The sequence below is a fragment of the Buteo buteo genome, chromosome 24 (genome assembly GCF_964188355.1).
Source record: "Buteo buteo chromosome 24, bButBut1.hap1.1, whole genome shotgun sequence".
Taxonomy (NCBI): Eukaryota; Metazoa; Chordata; class Aves; order Accipitriformes; family Accipitridae; genus Buteo; species Buteo buteo.
The window spans coordinates 6,148,135-6,164,007 of NC_134194.1; the positions used below are offsets into that span (position 1 = coordinate 6,148,135).

Consider the following 15,873-nt stretch of genomic DNA (forward strand, 5'->3'; position numbering starts at 1 on the left):
TTTGTAGCAACAGTTTAAATTTCAGTGTAATTTTTACATTCTAGTAAATGAAAAGCATGAATAAATTCCCCCCTTCCTCACTTCTTTTAATCTGTCTCCCTGAATACTTGTTATGGTCTGTGCAGCTGTAGCAATGCTGGCTTTTCTGTGATCTCCTGTTCCGCTGTATGACAGTACGGAGTGAGCTTCAGAAGCGCTTAGTTTGATGGCGATCTCCCATTTTATCCAAGTCAGGTTTCCTCTCTTATGCATCTCTTTGCAGACTCTTTTACAAATCTTTATGTGGCGTTTTTCTCTAAGAAATACTGATGCACAAAAAAAATTGCTTTGAACTCATAGTAAGGTAGGAAAAAGGTCAGATTAAACATTCATAATCATGCTAACTACAGGTTTTTTTCTCTTTACTCATCTTTAGTAATTATTCTTAACAATAGTTCTTATTCTGTTTATTTTATAACAACTGCAACTTGTCTAATATCATCTCCTTCCCACCTTTGCTATCATGTAACTGCATTCCTGTGCAAACTGGGGAGGAGGGAAAAAAAATGTTCTGAATGCATGGGTTTTTTCCCCTTAATTTTACAGTGCCAAGATGAGCAAAGTTTGCCTGGAATGATACCGCCTTTTGGAAGTGAAGCATGAATACTGATGCCTATTTAGATTATAATTAAGGCTGCAGCATTTCACTTTGTAAAAACACTTTTATGTAAATGTATAAATTACTTATATAAGAGTAGATATTTACAGGCAACATTCTTTTGCCCTTGACCCAAAGGAAGAGCCTTATCTTAGGTTTATTGGACAGTTACCGGTAATTGCCTTCATTGCTTTTAATTTTGAAGACGTTTATGGACAGCTTTCTCAAATCCAGAAAAAACTGAGTCTTGAAGTAACTAGAATGTTATTAGAAGTAAAGAAGACGACAATAGAGAAATGGATTGCCAGCACAGTTCTAATGAAACTGGAAGCAAAGCAAGTCTGCACATAGAAGTACCAGTCATTGCATTTTCTTCTACTTTAGAAAAGTCCTCTCTGTTGGGGAGGATTCAACTAGCTGATCAAATTGGTACTAAAAACTCAAATTCCAAAGGAGTTAAAGTCTCAACCTTGGAGGCTGAGCAAAGGGACCTTGCTTTTTAGAGCATAATTGGCAGTTCTGTTTTGCAGTGTGTTGTATAGTTGTTTTCAGCTGTGAAGTAGTCTGTTCTAAAGAAAGCTTTGCACTACTATTTTAATTAAAAGCAGTTACTATTAACAGGTTTCTTCCCTCCTTTATTCACTCCTTGGTTATTGTGAGGTAGCAACCCTAAATTTACTGGAATATTCTCAAATTCATCTTTGTACTTCATTAGCAACCTTTTATTTTTATCAGTCTTTTTCCTTTTAAAATATTGTTGTAAATGTAATACTCATGGCATGGAGTTAGCTTAGCAGTGTATAGTCATCAGTAGCGTCAAAAGACCTTATGCCTTCTTCCCAACACTTTTCCCAGTTTATTCTGGCTGATTCTATGAAGCTTCAGCTCTTTCAAGTCCCAAGTCTCTCCTGATAACACTTGAGTCCAGATCTCTAGATGTGAAAAGCTAGTGCGTTAATCCACTGCGCTCTCTCTGTCCTCAGTAATTGCAGCTGATCCATGATTTCTTTTCACTGGGGTGAAAGTGAAGAAAAACCCATAAGCACATCCTATGTGATAGTGCTCAGCAGCTTCTGGGAAGTTGTTCAGACAAACGGTGATTCAACACTGGGCATTGCTGATATCCTGAGCCAGAGAAATCATTTGTGCTCTCCCACTTGAGAACTGATAACAGGTCTTCCAGCTCCCACGTCTGGAGCTCTGGGTTTGGTCTGTACGGCAAAGCTCGCCGAAGGCTCCTTGCATCTCCCTTTTTACTGCAGGTACTTGAAGAAAGAGGTATCAAAGCAGTAAGATTTCTGATCTTTGTGGAAAGAAGAATAAAAATAAACACTCTAACATGTTATCTTGGAAAGCTCCGCTGTAAAACAGATTCTCTTGATATGCTTGAAAGAACTAGTGGGATTTGCTGTGATCCCCTTTGCTGTATAGAGGGGCAGGTTCCATGGAGTCAAGGATCATTAGAGAAAACAATTCTTTCATCCAAGAGAGAAAGTGTAATGATACCTACTACTGTGCCATTCTTCCAGCTTGGTGTTTTTCTTCTCGAAGAATTTAGTATATTTTTTTGTAATTCTACATAACTTTTTTTTAAACTTCAGCAGTGCTTTGAAAAACTCTTAGAGGAAAAAGTAGCTTCCAAAAGAATAAACTGGTAGCTTTATAATGTCATATAGAATATCATCCTTAAAAATAATAGCGATTTAAATCTCAGATGTCTATGGAAGTGCTGAGAATTAGTGGAGATGTTGATTTATTTTTTTTTTAACACCCCCATCCTCTTTTCTACCTGTCATGTGCTTCCTTCATACTTAGAAACCCTACAATGACAGACACAGTAGGCTTCTGAGTTTCTCTCTAAAATATGTGCTTTTGTCTGTGGGGTTTTATATTAAATTTTTTTTTTCCCTTTTTTGTTGCCCGAAAATACTTTTCAAGTCTCCAGGCTCCAAGTTGTAAACACTTTAAAGTAGCAACTTTATATTGAATATGGTGAGGAAAGTCTTCACTGCTTAGGTGGGACTGCATTTAAGTGAAAAGCTTCTGGCAAGTCCATTTTCTCTGCCCAGTTTGTTACGATATTGGAATTCAGGACATGAATTCTGTTCCTGTCTGCATATTGGTTTTGTAAGTTAAAAAGCATGTATTTTGTCTTAACACTGAAATTATGGAAAAAAAAAAACCAACCCCAAACACAAAAAAACCCAACAAAACCAAAACCAACAGAAAATTACTATTGTAAATTACTATTACATGGTAATGTCATAGCTCTAATCATACTGCCATGATCCTGGATTTTTTGCTTATTTGTTTTCTGGGATATAATTTCACTTTATTTCACCTTTAATCATAGCTGAACTATTTCATGGTCTCATTTGTCAGAGCTGTTGCTGCTTTATCACTTGTAGTTATTAAAGTAATTATTGGTAATGTTTACAAAACTTCTAACTTTTTAAGATGAACTCATCAAACAGCTACTTTCCTCTGTACTTCAACGTAATGTGTATTTTGTCTGTATGTGTGTGTTTCAGTACAGCAGGATTTCCCTAACTATTGCTGTTTAGTCTTTGAGTTTTTCAATATTGTGGTTTGCTAGTATATTGTTTGTCTGTTCGTTAAACTTCTTGTACTATACTGCTGAAGACAAACGTTGGTCTGTTTTCAGCCCTATGTGATTCTTGCTCTGTCTACAGGGAACTACATTTAAATAACAACCTGTTACGAGTTTTACCTTTTGAGCTGGGAAAACTGTTCCAGTTACAGACTTTGGGTCTGAAAGGTATTGCTACTTTTTCTTGGTATCCGTGCTTGTTTAATGATATCACTTCTGAGATATAATGGCTGTAGACTGCTAGTTCATAAAACATTACTGAATAGCAATCCCAGATGTAGCTACTTACTCCGCCTTTATAAATATTGTTATTGAGGGATTATTTAAAAAAGGAAAAAGAACAAGTTTGGCAAAGCACTCCTCATATAAAGAGGTTTGCTTCTCTTTCTGCAGAGTGAGCGGAAGCTTGCTGTTGACTGCATAGGAGTTGAATACAGTGCTGCTTTAACTAAGTAGTAGTCTGCAGTTAACTGTAGGTATTCAACTCCAACCAAAAAGGGAACTTGCTTTGTACTGCTGTAGGGTACTGTGCTGTTTATGCAAGCAGCAATTTAAATCTCTCTCCAATTTTTTTTTTTCTCTGAACTGTATGGATTCTAGCTATAAAACTGCTGACCTCGGGGGAACTTGTATCATAAAACCAGGAGCACTGAGTGATACAATACCTCTAAACACTGTTAAGTCTCAAAGGTCTGTTTTTCTCCTCCTTAAAACTGGATAATTGCAATGTGCATTGTCCGTGAAAACTTCCACAGTCTTCTTACATGTTTGGCAAATGATAGGCTGTCTACTCAAGATATGACTGGCAAATAAACTGATAGTGGATGTTTCACTCACATCGAGCAAAGTGAGCAGAGATGGCTCCTGCGTGTGGCCTCATCAGCTCTGCCTGCGTGTTGTACCGCACCAGTTCTTCAATACTGTTAGATCCAATGGCCACCCTTGGGCTGTCTGTTAGAAGGCAGACATGGGAGAGAATGTGGTTAACTTCATGAGAGCTATTCACATGTCTAGTGTTTTGTGGGATTGAAGACCTGAGATCTGAAACCACTAAGTAGTTCATAGTAGATGCAGTATCTTTTCTCAGAGATGCCAGCTTTAAACACTGATACTTAAGTTCATAATGGTTCTGTGTATTTTATTCGATATTTCTGTAAATCTGTTTGCAGGAAATCCACTTACACAGGATATTCTGAACCTTTATCAGGAACCAGACGGGACGCGAAGGCTACTGAACTACTTGCTTGATAATTTGGCAGGTACTGCAAAAAGAAGTAAGTGATCATTCTTAAAACATTTATTTCTGCTGTGTAAAATAAATGTGATTATCATTTGTGGTATCTCTACTTTAAAATGTTCCCGTAGTTTCAACGGAACAACCACCTCCAAGATCTTGGATTATGTTGCAAGAACCAGACCGTACAAGACCAACAGGTACTGTAACACTTCTCCCCCCCCCCCCCGCCCCCCGCCCCGTTGTAAAAGCTGTGAATCTTTACTATCTGTTGAAAAATTTTTGATGCTTAAATTAACCAATCATCTGTGCAGTGCTGACCAGCCAGCTCAAGTAGTTCTACCTCAATTGGAAGACCTCTTTTAGATTTACCCTTCTCTTACTATAAAGTAATTTCTTTTTAATTAACATCCTTCTCACAGGAATTGAAACTGCTGTCTACAATTAGTTAAATAGTTGAATTATAACGGGCTTAATTGAACATTTATTGAAGAATAAGAAAATGGAAGAACATGAGCATAATTTCCCAAAAATGTAGCATTTTCTTTTAAGTAACCAGTGTAGCATCTTTGACTCAGCACTTGTCTTGCTGTTGGGTTTCAGGTCATGTTTAATTGTTTACTAATTTTTCTGCATGAATTGTCTAAAATATAGCCTTTTCTATTTACCTGCGCACCAAAAATCTTAGTGTATTTCTCAATTATTGCAGTGTCCTCTCTTTCAGGACTGATGTACATTACTTTCCCCTATTGATTTTATTAAGGCAGTTGCTTCAGAGATCATGATGTTAATGCAGCTTGTCTTTTGCTGTCACCTATTTGTTTTCAAAATGCTGGGCTTTGATCCCCCAATCAGGCCAAGATTGTTGCCTCAATTTGCTAAATCTTCAAACAACTGTCTTGTGGAGTACAACTCAGGAAAAAGAAACATTTGAGAGGAGCTCCCAATAAGCTTACGAGTATCTCATTATACTGCAAGTTCCTTAGTGCTTTTTAAAAACAAACAAAAAAACCCCAACAAAACAAAACCCAAAATGCATGCTGCTGGATTACCTGTCAAGTAGCCCCAAACTGTCTCATTATCACTCCTGTTCCAAATTAATACAGAGAGTTGGTGTTTCTTCTCTTTATGCCTGAATTGTAAGCTTTTTGAGATGGAAACATTTGGGGTTTTATTTTGTCTATACTTTTTCATTGTGTGAAGGGATCCTTACCCTGCCTGTGGTTCTGTTACAGTTCGTGGTGGTAATAATTAAGGTAGATTTTAAATAATCTATTAGAAGAGTGTGCAAACCTTTGTATAGCTAGCAAATATAAGTGTTCAAATACACTTTCCTTGTTTTAGGCTTTTTGCAGTAGAGTACTACGTAGCATAAAGTATGTTTGTTTGCTATTTACTGCATTAACCATATAAAGGGGGGGTTGGGTTTTGTTTTCAAATTTAATGGTAGAAGACAGCTGCCATAAGTCCAAACTTGTAATTTATCTTCCTAGAAGGACTCACAAATTTTTTTTTAGTACAGATACATGTGCTGTGTTTTGGTTGAAGGAAATGAAGCATGAATTGATAAATTTGCAGAAGACAAAAGTGAAGAACATAATTGTGTATATGTATTTTTTTGTTGTTGTTGTTAAATGTATCAGTGTGTAAGTAAAATTATTGTTCTGCAGCCTTGTTCTCTGTCATGTGTTACAACGTACTTTGTGATAAATATGCTACCCGGCAGCTGTATGGCTATTGTCCATCTTGGGCATTGAACTGGGAATACAGAAAAAAAGCCATTATGCAGGAAATCCTGAGCTGCAATGCTGACATCATAAGTCTTCAGGTAAAAGATATACCATTATTTCTTTTCCTCTTCTATTCCCATGTGCTGGTTTCTACACATTAAGTGTATTTACAGTAAATGGTCTGTTTTCAAAACCTTCTGAAAACAAAAGAAAAAAGAAGTGGTGTTTAGAACATTATTTGTTGCTTGACATCAAAAGAATGCTTTTCAGCCCACACAGTTGGAATGTGAACCAGCAGCTGCTGATCAAAGGCATGTACGTGGGGGTGTCTTTGTGCCTGCCTGTGTATGTGGGGCTATAATTGACACATTTTCAAATAAAAGGCTTGAGATAATCATAACTCTGGGGATTACAGAAATTCATTTATATTTTCTTAAAACAGGGATATTGCTCTCAAATTTGCATTCTCTGATGTACTTAATTCTTACAATTTTTTTCTCCTTAAATCTAATTTGAAAGTGATTTACACTTCTGAAGAGTTTAAATAATATCAGTCTTCTGTATTTTGGTAATAGTACATTCATGCTGTGCTGTCTTACAACTTTATAGGAGGTTGAAACGGAACAGTACTACAGTTTTTTCCTGGTAGAATTGAAAGAACGTGGCTACAATGGATTCTTCAGTCCAAAGTCTAGAGCTAGGACAATGTCAGAACAGGAAAGAAAACATGTTGATGGTTGTGCAATATTTTTCAAAACAGAAAAGTAAGTGATGTGTTTTGCAGAGCCTTCTATTGTGCCTTACTCTCTTTCACAGAATTTCTCAGGTCAGTCTATAGCTCCAACAATTTGGCATTAGACGCCCTTTTTGTAGCCATTCAGTGTTTCTTATAGAGGATTCCTATTGCTAGAAAGAGTGGTCTGTAAGAGAGAAATCATTCTGTGTGTAACTAGCAATAGAAAATTTTACCTTGAAGTTTTATTTAAGATGAAATTTCATTCTGTTAGAGCAATGAAGGTTAGGAGTTCACTAAATTATACTTCAGTTGTTGAGCGGGTGTGTACCAACCATTAGGTGTTAATAATGAAAAAATGAAGTAAGTGTCTTATTTTCTAGCTTTTTTTTTTTTTGAGTAAAGGAATTGATAATCCCCAAAATTGCAGAAATAAGACCTCAGATGACATTGGCTTTTTGATACATTAGCCTTCTGATAAAGCAAAAGACAAGGCACAATATCACTGCTTGCTTCTGAAAAAAAGCCATTATTTAAGAGCTGCAGCACTTACTCATTGTGTCACATTGTACTTGTACAACTGTTTGGATATAAGGGCGATAAATTCCCTTCCTCCTCCTGTTTCCATTCCTTTGTATCCACAAGTAAATGTAGCTGCCAGGTTTGATACCTTTTGGCTTAGAAAAATTATTTAGTCCCTGTCTATTAAACCTGCATCTTTGAACTAGAAACTGGTGCAGAATTAGAAACAAGCATTCCTTTTCTATAGTTTCTCAAGCATTCGCTCTCTCTCTAATCTTTTAATTGAAACTAAGGTAGTATAAAATATATAAAAATTGCTAGGAAAACTGTATCCTTTGATTTCAGTTTAGGATTTTATGAAATTATGTGATTGGCTGAGATTTTCACATCATAAATGTGTTTGAGCTTTAATTAAAAGGAGAATTGTCTATAACATTTCCTTTTGTGTCTGGCTGCTGAAAAAAATATATGATGTTTCTCTTTCAGATTTACTTTGGTTCAAAAACATACTGTTGAGTTCAATCAACTAGCTATGGCAAACTCAGAAGGTTCAGAAGCTATGCTGAACAGAGTTATGACAAAAGATAACATTGGAGTTGCTGTATTGTTAGAACTGCGAAAGGAATTGATAGAAATGTCATGTAAGTCCCATTTAGTTTAATTTTTTAATAGATTCTGTTTTGTAGATGAAAAAATTGCCTTTTGTTACAGTAAACCAGAGAAACTATTCTACAGACAAATATAACTTTGCACATTGTATGCTCTGACAAATTTATTTCCAAAGAGGATTTGGGGAAAAAGTCATATGGTTTAAATGATTAAGATTTTTTTTCCCCACTTATACCATTTTGCTTAAAAAAATACAAAGACTTGAGTTTGAGTGATTCTTTTTTTTTTTTTTTTTCTTGCAGTTATATACAGGTATCAAAGAATCAGTTGGTGTTGGTTGTGTGTTTCTGGGTCATGTATCTGCATCATCTTAGCTTGTTATTTTCTTCACTGTCATGCTTACACAACCTGTTTGTTCTGCCCTGTCATTCTTAATTTAGGAAATGTAAATTGGGTTTTATAAGTATTGCAGTGGGTACCTACTCAACCTGGGTTGTATTTATCCAAATGAAATTTTATTGATTCAGATTCTAACAAACAAGCCTTTTAAGAAGCACTTCTAGCAAGAGAAGTAGCTTATTATGTGGATAACTTAAAATTCAGAGCTCATTGCCTAATAAGATACGAGCAGTGCCTGTTTACTATCACAACCTGAGGAAAACTGTTGTAATTTTTTAGAACAACACGATTTGCCTGTAATTAGGATTATCTGTTATTTATGTTAATTCACAGTATTCTTAGATACATAGGCGTTACCTGTAACAGGATAGTCTGTCTGTTAATGGTCTTGAATGTGAAACGCAATTATTCCTAGTGCTTTATGTCAACTAAAACACTTAGTAGTTGTAAGAGGAGTTGTATGACCCTCTTAAATTAAATGGTATTAACTCTCTTCAAGTTATACTGGTATTTTATTTTATTTTTTCCTCCCCTCAAACATTTGTTTAAAATTCAATAATAATGTTTTCTGTTGCTGACCATGTAAGGTAAATAATTGATTTTAAATTTTAGCTGGAAAGCCACATCTTGGGATGGAAAAACAGCTAGTTCTTGTAGCTAATGCACATATGCATTGGGACCCAGATTATTCTGATGTGAAGCTGGTTCAGACTATGATGTTCCTGTCCGAGGTAAAGAACATTATTGATAAAGCTTCTCGTAGTCTCAAACCTGGTGTTTCGGGAGAACTTGGAACCATTCCACTTGTACTGTGTGCAGATCTCAATTCTCTACCAGACTCTGGTAAGAGTTCTATTTCTTTTTTGGTGTTTTTTTTTAAAGACTGTTTCAAGTGTATAACAATTTAAATTTTAAGGTCTCACTTTTTTAAAGGAGTTTTCAACTTAGAGGATACGTTGTTTGGTATCATAATCTCTGAAGGTGCTAAGAAAATGGAAGAGAGAAAAGATAGAGCTGTTTCTTTTGTGAGTGACCTTATTGCCTATGCAGTAGTATAGCTATGTCTGGTCTTTCAGAAGCATTTTCATTGTTATCTTACAATACAGGAATGGAAATGAAGAAAATATCGTCCAAAAATAACTGGAAACATGAGTATGTTGCTGATAATGCGGTTTTCTTAGTTTGAAGTGTGAGAAGATGGGTTCTTCTCTTTAAAGTTGCCACCATACAATCATTTTCTTTAGCTCAGATGTTTTAGGACTTCTGAAATACAATACCTCTCCTACCATAAAGGGATTCTTCAGAGCTCTTTACTAACATACAACTTTTTCTTTTTACTTGGTGGCGACTTTATAAAGTGCAAGAAAAGAACAGATTCAGTGATTGCCGCCTTGGCTTTCTCAGGCACCCAGCTGAAGTGCTGAACTCAAGAGCCATCCTTCCTTCTTACTGCTAGTTGTTCAATGTAATAAACTCCATTCCTGGTCCCCCGTCCTTCTGGCTTCTGCTTGGCAACTCTTAACATCTGTTAGGGTTGATAGGAGCAGTTACTGCTCAGCAGTACTGGAAATCTGATTCTTCTTGATCTCAGCAAGGCACGTATCCCTAGTGGCTATTGCAATAGCCAGTTCACGTGTCTGATTGTGTCTTCAGAACAACTAATTGCCTCTTTTACCTTCCAGAACCTTAACACAGCTATTCTGAAATTGAGGCATGGTCTTAGGTTTCCAAGACACAAATCTTGTCAATTTGGCTTTGTGGCCTCTTTAAAGTTATCTTTATTTGAAGCAGTGTTACAAAACTGTCTTTTTTGCAATGTTTTAGCTGAAGAACGTTGAAAGCCAGGACTTGAGCATAGAGACAAGGAGAGGAAGAAGCTGACTTTGTAGCCTCTGTAGCATTTTACTTCCACTTTCTTAATTTTTTCATCTTCCCCCACCCCCAGTCTGTTCCTTATTAATCTTCTTGTTTTTTCTAATCAAATTATGTCTCTTTGTTCTAGGTGACGTTTGCTCTTGACATATATATACATTGTCTTGCAATATTTTAGAAGAACTACTGTTGATTGTATTGTATATATGTTAAGGTTTTGCTTATATAAAGCATAAAGTTGCATGTATGACTGGAAGTACCTACGCACTCTTATTTGCTGAATGCTTGTTGATACCTTCTTGTGCGCATGCGTCTCTCCTAATAGGTGTTGTTGAGTACTTGAGCACTGGTGGAGTGGAAACAAACCACAAAGATTTTAAGGAACTGAGATACAATGAAAGTCTTACTAACTTCAGCTGTAATGGAAAAAATGGAACAACAAATGGAAGAATTACACATGGTTTCAAGTTGAAGAGTGCCTATGAGAATGGTCTAATGCCTTATACAAATTACACATTTGACTTCAAGGTAAGGACTTGGCTGATATTTTGGAAAAGTTTTCCATTTTGAAGCTTAACTATGTGATTTGCTGTACGGAATTGTTTAACAAAGAAGTTAATCTGTTTGGGTAGCTAACAGTAAATTCACCAAGATTATATTTAAAACATAGCAAATGAGTGCCCAACAATTCAGTCTCCTAGAAACCAAATGTTCCTTTTTCTTGTTAGTAACTTGTAATGGATTTGCAAGAGTTGGGGTGCTGTTAACCTTCCCTGCAAATAGGAATATTTTGTGTTTTAATACTCCAAGCTAAATGAAATAGTACAACGGGGCACTTAAGCTGCCAGCTGCAAGGAAATAATCCATGTTGCTACTGGAAATCTCGCAGTGCTCAGTTGCCTAGGGGAAACAAAGATGGCTCTTGTCCTCTTCAAAAATCAGATAAATATGATTTGAAGCTATGTAGGAGGTTGGAAATTACAACCCACAAAAGCATAGCAGAAGCGATACAGGGTGGACTTTTCTTTTGTTTTCCTAATCTATATTGAGCAACACATGGGATATGGGGAGTAGAAGTCTGCTAAGTTGATGATGTGCTGTAGAGAAGGAACGGTAGCATTTCACTTACTTGTAATATTGAGCTCTTTTGTTTGGAAGAATAACTTGAGTCAAGAATATATACTGATAATCGATTTTATTTCTTCTGTTGTTTTAGGGTATTATTGACTACATCTTCTACTCTAAACCTCAGCTAAACATACTTGGCATTCTTGGACCTTTGGATCATCATTGGTTAATAGAGAACAATATAAGTGGTTGTCCACATCCACTCATCCCTTCTGACCACTTCTCACTTTTTGCACAACTGGAGCTTTTGCTGCCTTTCCTGCCTCCTGTAAATGGAATCCATCTCCCTGGCAGGAGGTAGTCAAGTACATTTTAGAGGGTAACCTCAGTCTAACTTGTACAATTGTAAAATCTGAATATAGAGGAGTGAGGTATGGCCAACAGGGATTTTTTTTCTTAATAATCTTAATCTTAAATCTAATTATTTGCTAAAGACATAGTAAAAGCCAGGTGCTATCAACAGACACAATTCTGAGCCCAATATACTTTGTATACTGTTCGAGAGCGATTGGTGCGTTTGCACCTTTCTTTAATACGTTACAATTAACCTTCCTGTTTCTTTTATCCAACGTGACGTTTTCATGCCTTGAAATAGGGAATTGTTATACAGTATATTCTCTTTGCACAGTTATCTGTAGCACTACTTTTTTGAGGCCAGTAGGAACATCCACAGAACATTCTTCCGTACTTCACTCCCTCCTTTTTCAGACTTGTTTGTAAAATATAGAATTTGAATTTAGCCTTTATTGATTGTATATGAACAACAGAAAACCTGATTTATGAGATTTTGTACTTTAAAAAAAGAAAAAATCAGATTTGGAAAATGATTGTATTGTAAACTAAGGCTAAATTTTTATCTGTTTTCATGTGTTATAAAGGCCAGCTTGTAAAAGAGGTTGTCACAGGTTTTCTCTGCTAATGATTTGCACTGTTAGGGTTTCGTTAGCCCTTTTGTACTACTTTTTATGTTCAATTGAGAACGTTGCTTTTAAAATCCAAACTTATAAAATCTTAATATCTTACAGAGATAACTGAATACATTCTGTCTATTTCTGATTTTTTTTAAAAAAAGAGAAAAGCATAGAGTTCTCGCAGAACAGATAAGCTAAGCAGTGAATATAAGTAGACCTGTATGGATTGAAAGTTATTGCTGATGTGTATACAGTCAGATATTTTTCTCATCTCTAACTTTTGAAGTAAAATTTAGGGATACTTGTGTACAGCTCCTTCATTTCTGTTTTAAATACTTGTCCTATCTCCACTGTGCCTGCTTAAATTTGTTCTCAACTAGCACTGCCTGTGCATGCAGAGAGATCCTGTGCATCCTCTTTTATTTTTTTAAATAACGTTAACACTTGTGAAAATTTTATGAAGATACTTTTGTATAAGCTGTGGCATCTTTTTTTCCTTTGTGAAGCATTGAATATCACACTTTTTGAACATGTTCAGGTTATGGGTACACAGTTTCTAGCTTCTAATACCCATGCACTGCTTCTTTCAGTGTCATTGCACAGTGCCGTTTTTCCCACTAAGAATTACTATCATGTGAATTCTCTTTCGTTTAAGTGTGTTCCTCAGTTTCAGAAAGTATAATTCCTTGAAGAAAAAAACCCCAACCCTATGTTTTCTATTGATGAAGCAGTGTAAAATAAATGCATTTTCAATACAGGTCCCAAAGACAATTCTTCAGATCATTTTTTTTTTTTAAAGTGACCAACCAAGTCTTATTTTAAAGTGTCAAGCAAGACTAAAGTTATAGTGTACCCTCAGTGCCATTTGTGTCATGAAGCCAAGTATATAACAGCTTACAAATTTAACTTGTCTATTTGTATCCTAAAAGGGAGAATTTATTGTCTCCTTAAACTAATACAACTTGAATAATCAATGTAAAAATAAAAATTGAGATAGAGAGCTTGGTCTTAAACAGCTTTTGTTTCAGCTGCGGGCAGGGAAGCAAAAGGACACTGAGCATTAAGAGAAAACTTTCTAAATATTTGTTAATTTTTATATATAAGAGAGTGGATTGGTAATAATGATTCAAAATTTTATTGAAAAGTAGTCAGCACATAAATGTGCTCAAACCGTTCTGTTTTAAGCTGAAAGTAAAAATTACAAACAGTTCGGATATGTAAAATGTACATTTTAAAATTTCAATAGGATAAATTTTGATCTTGAATCCTTGTCTGGGACCTGATCTCTTGGGGTTGTTTTGTTTTGGTTTTAGTTGTGGAAACACCAAACATGTCCAGTTTATAATCAGTACATTGAAATGCTGGTAGTATTGCTGTAGTAGACTTAATGCGTAGTGTTATTTTTTTTCTGTTTGTTTTTTGGGGTTTTTTTGTAAAGTGTGAATAAAAGGTGTTTTACTCATGTTTCCTTAATGATGTCTTGGTAATGTACATCATGACAATTTCCAGTGATGATAAGCCAATTTAGCTTGTCAAACTGAGCAAACTATTTTTCTTTTCTGATTATCTGGATTGTGTAATGAGTCCAGAAAGCTTTACAGAAGGGGAAGGGAAGCACTTACTCATTTTGTATTTCTTAGAGGGGGATAATTTACTTTAATAGATGCTGGAGCTTGAGTGCACTTGTTAGATTCTAAAGGTTTAAGCTTTATCCAGTATGTGTTCTCCTGTATTGCTTAGTCTTAAAAAAATTTGAATTTATGACAGCACATTAAAATATGGCCCCTTGTGCTTTTGGAGACACAACTGTTCCTGCTTAGTCACCTTACAGTCTAAAGGTCCATTTAAATGACCGTTTCCTCCAGCTTTTATACTAGTCCACCAGGTCCCAATCGAAAACCCACTGAATACATTGAAGACACTCCTTTGACTTCACTGGGTTTTAACTGGACTGCAGCTATGACTCGGGGGCTGAAGGAAGGAGAAATATTTTGAATATAGGGAAAGACCAGATGGCACCAAAACAGAGCTGAGATAAACTTTGTCAAACAATCTTTCGAAGAAAATATATTCTTGTGTCAAACAAACCTAACTCAAAAGTCTCAATTTCCAGCTATAACATAGAATAAGGCAATAAACTGTGTCTTCACAAAATCAAAATGTTTGCTTCATAGTTTTTAACATAAAATGGTTATTTGCAATATTTTTATTCGAGGTGGTTTTGGGTGTTGCCATAATGTACCTTCAGTGTTCTTGTTGTAAAAGCACATACAGCGAAAGTCACAGAACATCCTTGGGGTTGAAAGGATTTATTTAGGTTAGACCAGGCTTTTTTCCACTTAAAGTACAGTCAGCCATATCTTGTCTAGTTTTATTTACCTTTACCAAGAATTCTGGGTGTCAAAGTGTAAATTGAAATATACCTTTAACTAAAAGAATTGATGAGAGTACAAGACTAATACCACAAGTTACTGCTTTTAACATAACACAAGGTGGGAGGGGAAGAGCATATAAGTTGGTGTGTGTTGTAATTATTTTGTCCTTTCAGCAGCTTTGAAAAAAAATAAAAAAGGTAAATTTGGCTAGCATTTGACAAAACTGACTTTAAGAACATTGTATGTATGCATCTTTGATGTAACTAGCAAATCTCTCAAGTTGTTTTTTTTCAGAGCGGACTTAGAAACTAGCTTATGGTTTGCTTTTTCAACCACACAAAACCTGTATGAAAGACAAAATAATTACAACACTATTGGGGGGGGGAACCTAATTACACTGTAAAACTTTAAAAAATTCAGTTAACCGCTTAAGTAGCAAGCCTTTTTCATCCAGACGGACACAGTATTTTTTAGTATGTTAACTGCTATTCTTTTCTTTTGGTTGCATAAATTTGTAACACTTAAGTGTCTTGGTATGTTTAAGTAGTGTCTAAAATAGAATATCTTAGTCTTTATTCACAGTACTTCTGTATAATGTGTAATGCACTGGACTAACTCTTGTTTACCATTCATGTAACAAAAACCAGCACATTATCTGCACTAAGCTCAAAGAATGTTGCATTTGTCTATAGGCAGCTCTTCAATAAGATAAATGGGAAACTGAATATGGTCTGATGGTAAACAAGGGCTTTTACTGTTCTCTTCAGTGGAACTTTCTTCTTGGTCAAATTTTAACTAGTTAGTATTATATTTATATACAGGGTCTTCTTTTTCTTTACCAATGTATTTTCCTACTCATAGCTGACCAATAAATCCAATATCTGTTTCAAACCTTCTTGAAGTCTAATTCATATTTTAACTTAATTCCTAAAGCTTTTCCTGAAGAGTTGTACATAGAGCCAGAGTGAGTGAAGTGTGTTAAGGGTAAAATGGAAGGATGTAAGAAACTTGATAATCCCAGAAAGACCTTCCTGTACTTTCTGTTACCTTCTAGATCTGCAGAGCAGAAAGCTGCTTGAATCAATTGGGTTTGGATTGCAAAGTGAAGACCT

General features: G+C 35.6%; 1 protein-coding gene across 2 annotated transcripts in view; it reads left to right on the forward strand.

The window, feature by feature from the left end:
• The window catches only part of CNOT6 (CCR4-NOT transcription complex subunit 6), a 33,835-nt gene extending 18,179 nt beyond the window's left edge, over positions 1-15,656 (forward strand). Inside the window, exons 4-12 of one of the 2 annotated variants that reach the window (XM_075056672.1) lie at positions 3,331-3,416; positions 4,418-4,522; positions 4,614-4,682; positions 6,153-6,310; positions 6,822-6,976; positions 7,954-8,108; positions 9,088-9,318; positions 10,673-10,875; positions 11,564-15,656. In XM_075056672.1, the coding sequence (XP_074912773.1) occupies positions 3,331-3,416; positions 4,418-4,522; positions 4,614-4,682; positions 6,153-6,310; positions 6,822-6,976; positions 7,954-8,108; positions 9,088-9,318; positions 10,673-10,875; positions 11,564-11,776 (1,375 nt within the window). In that variant the 3' untranslated portion in view covers positions 11,777-15,656. The remainder of the gene's footprint in view (positions 1-3,330; positions 3,417-4,417; positions 4,523-4,613; positions 4,683-6,152; positions 6,311-6,821; positions 6,977-7,953; positions 8,109-9,087; positions 9,319-10,672; positions 10,876-11,563) is intronic. The other variant, XM_075056673.1, reaches the window with a different exon arrangement.
• The last annotated feature ends 217 nt before the right edge of the window (positions 15,657-15,873 follow it).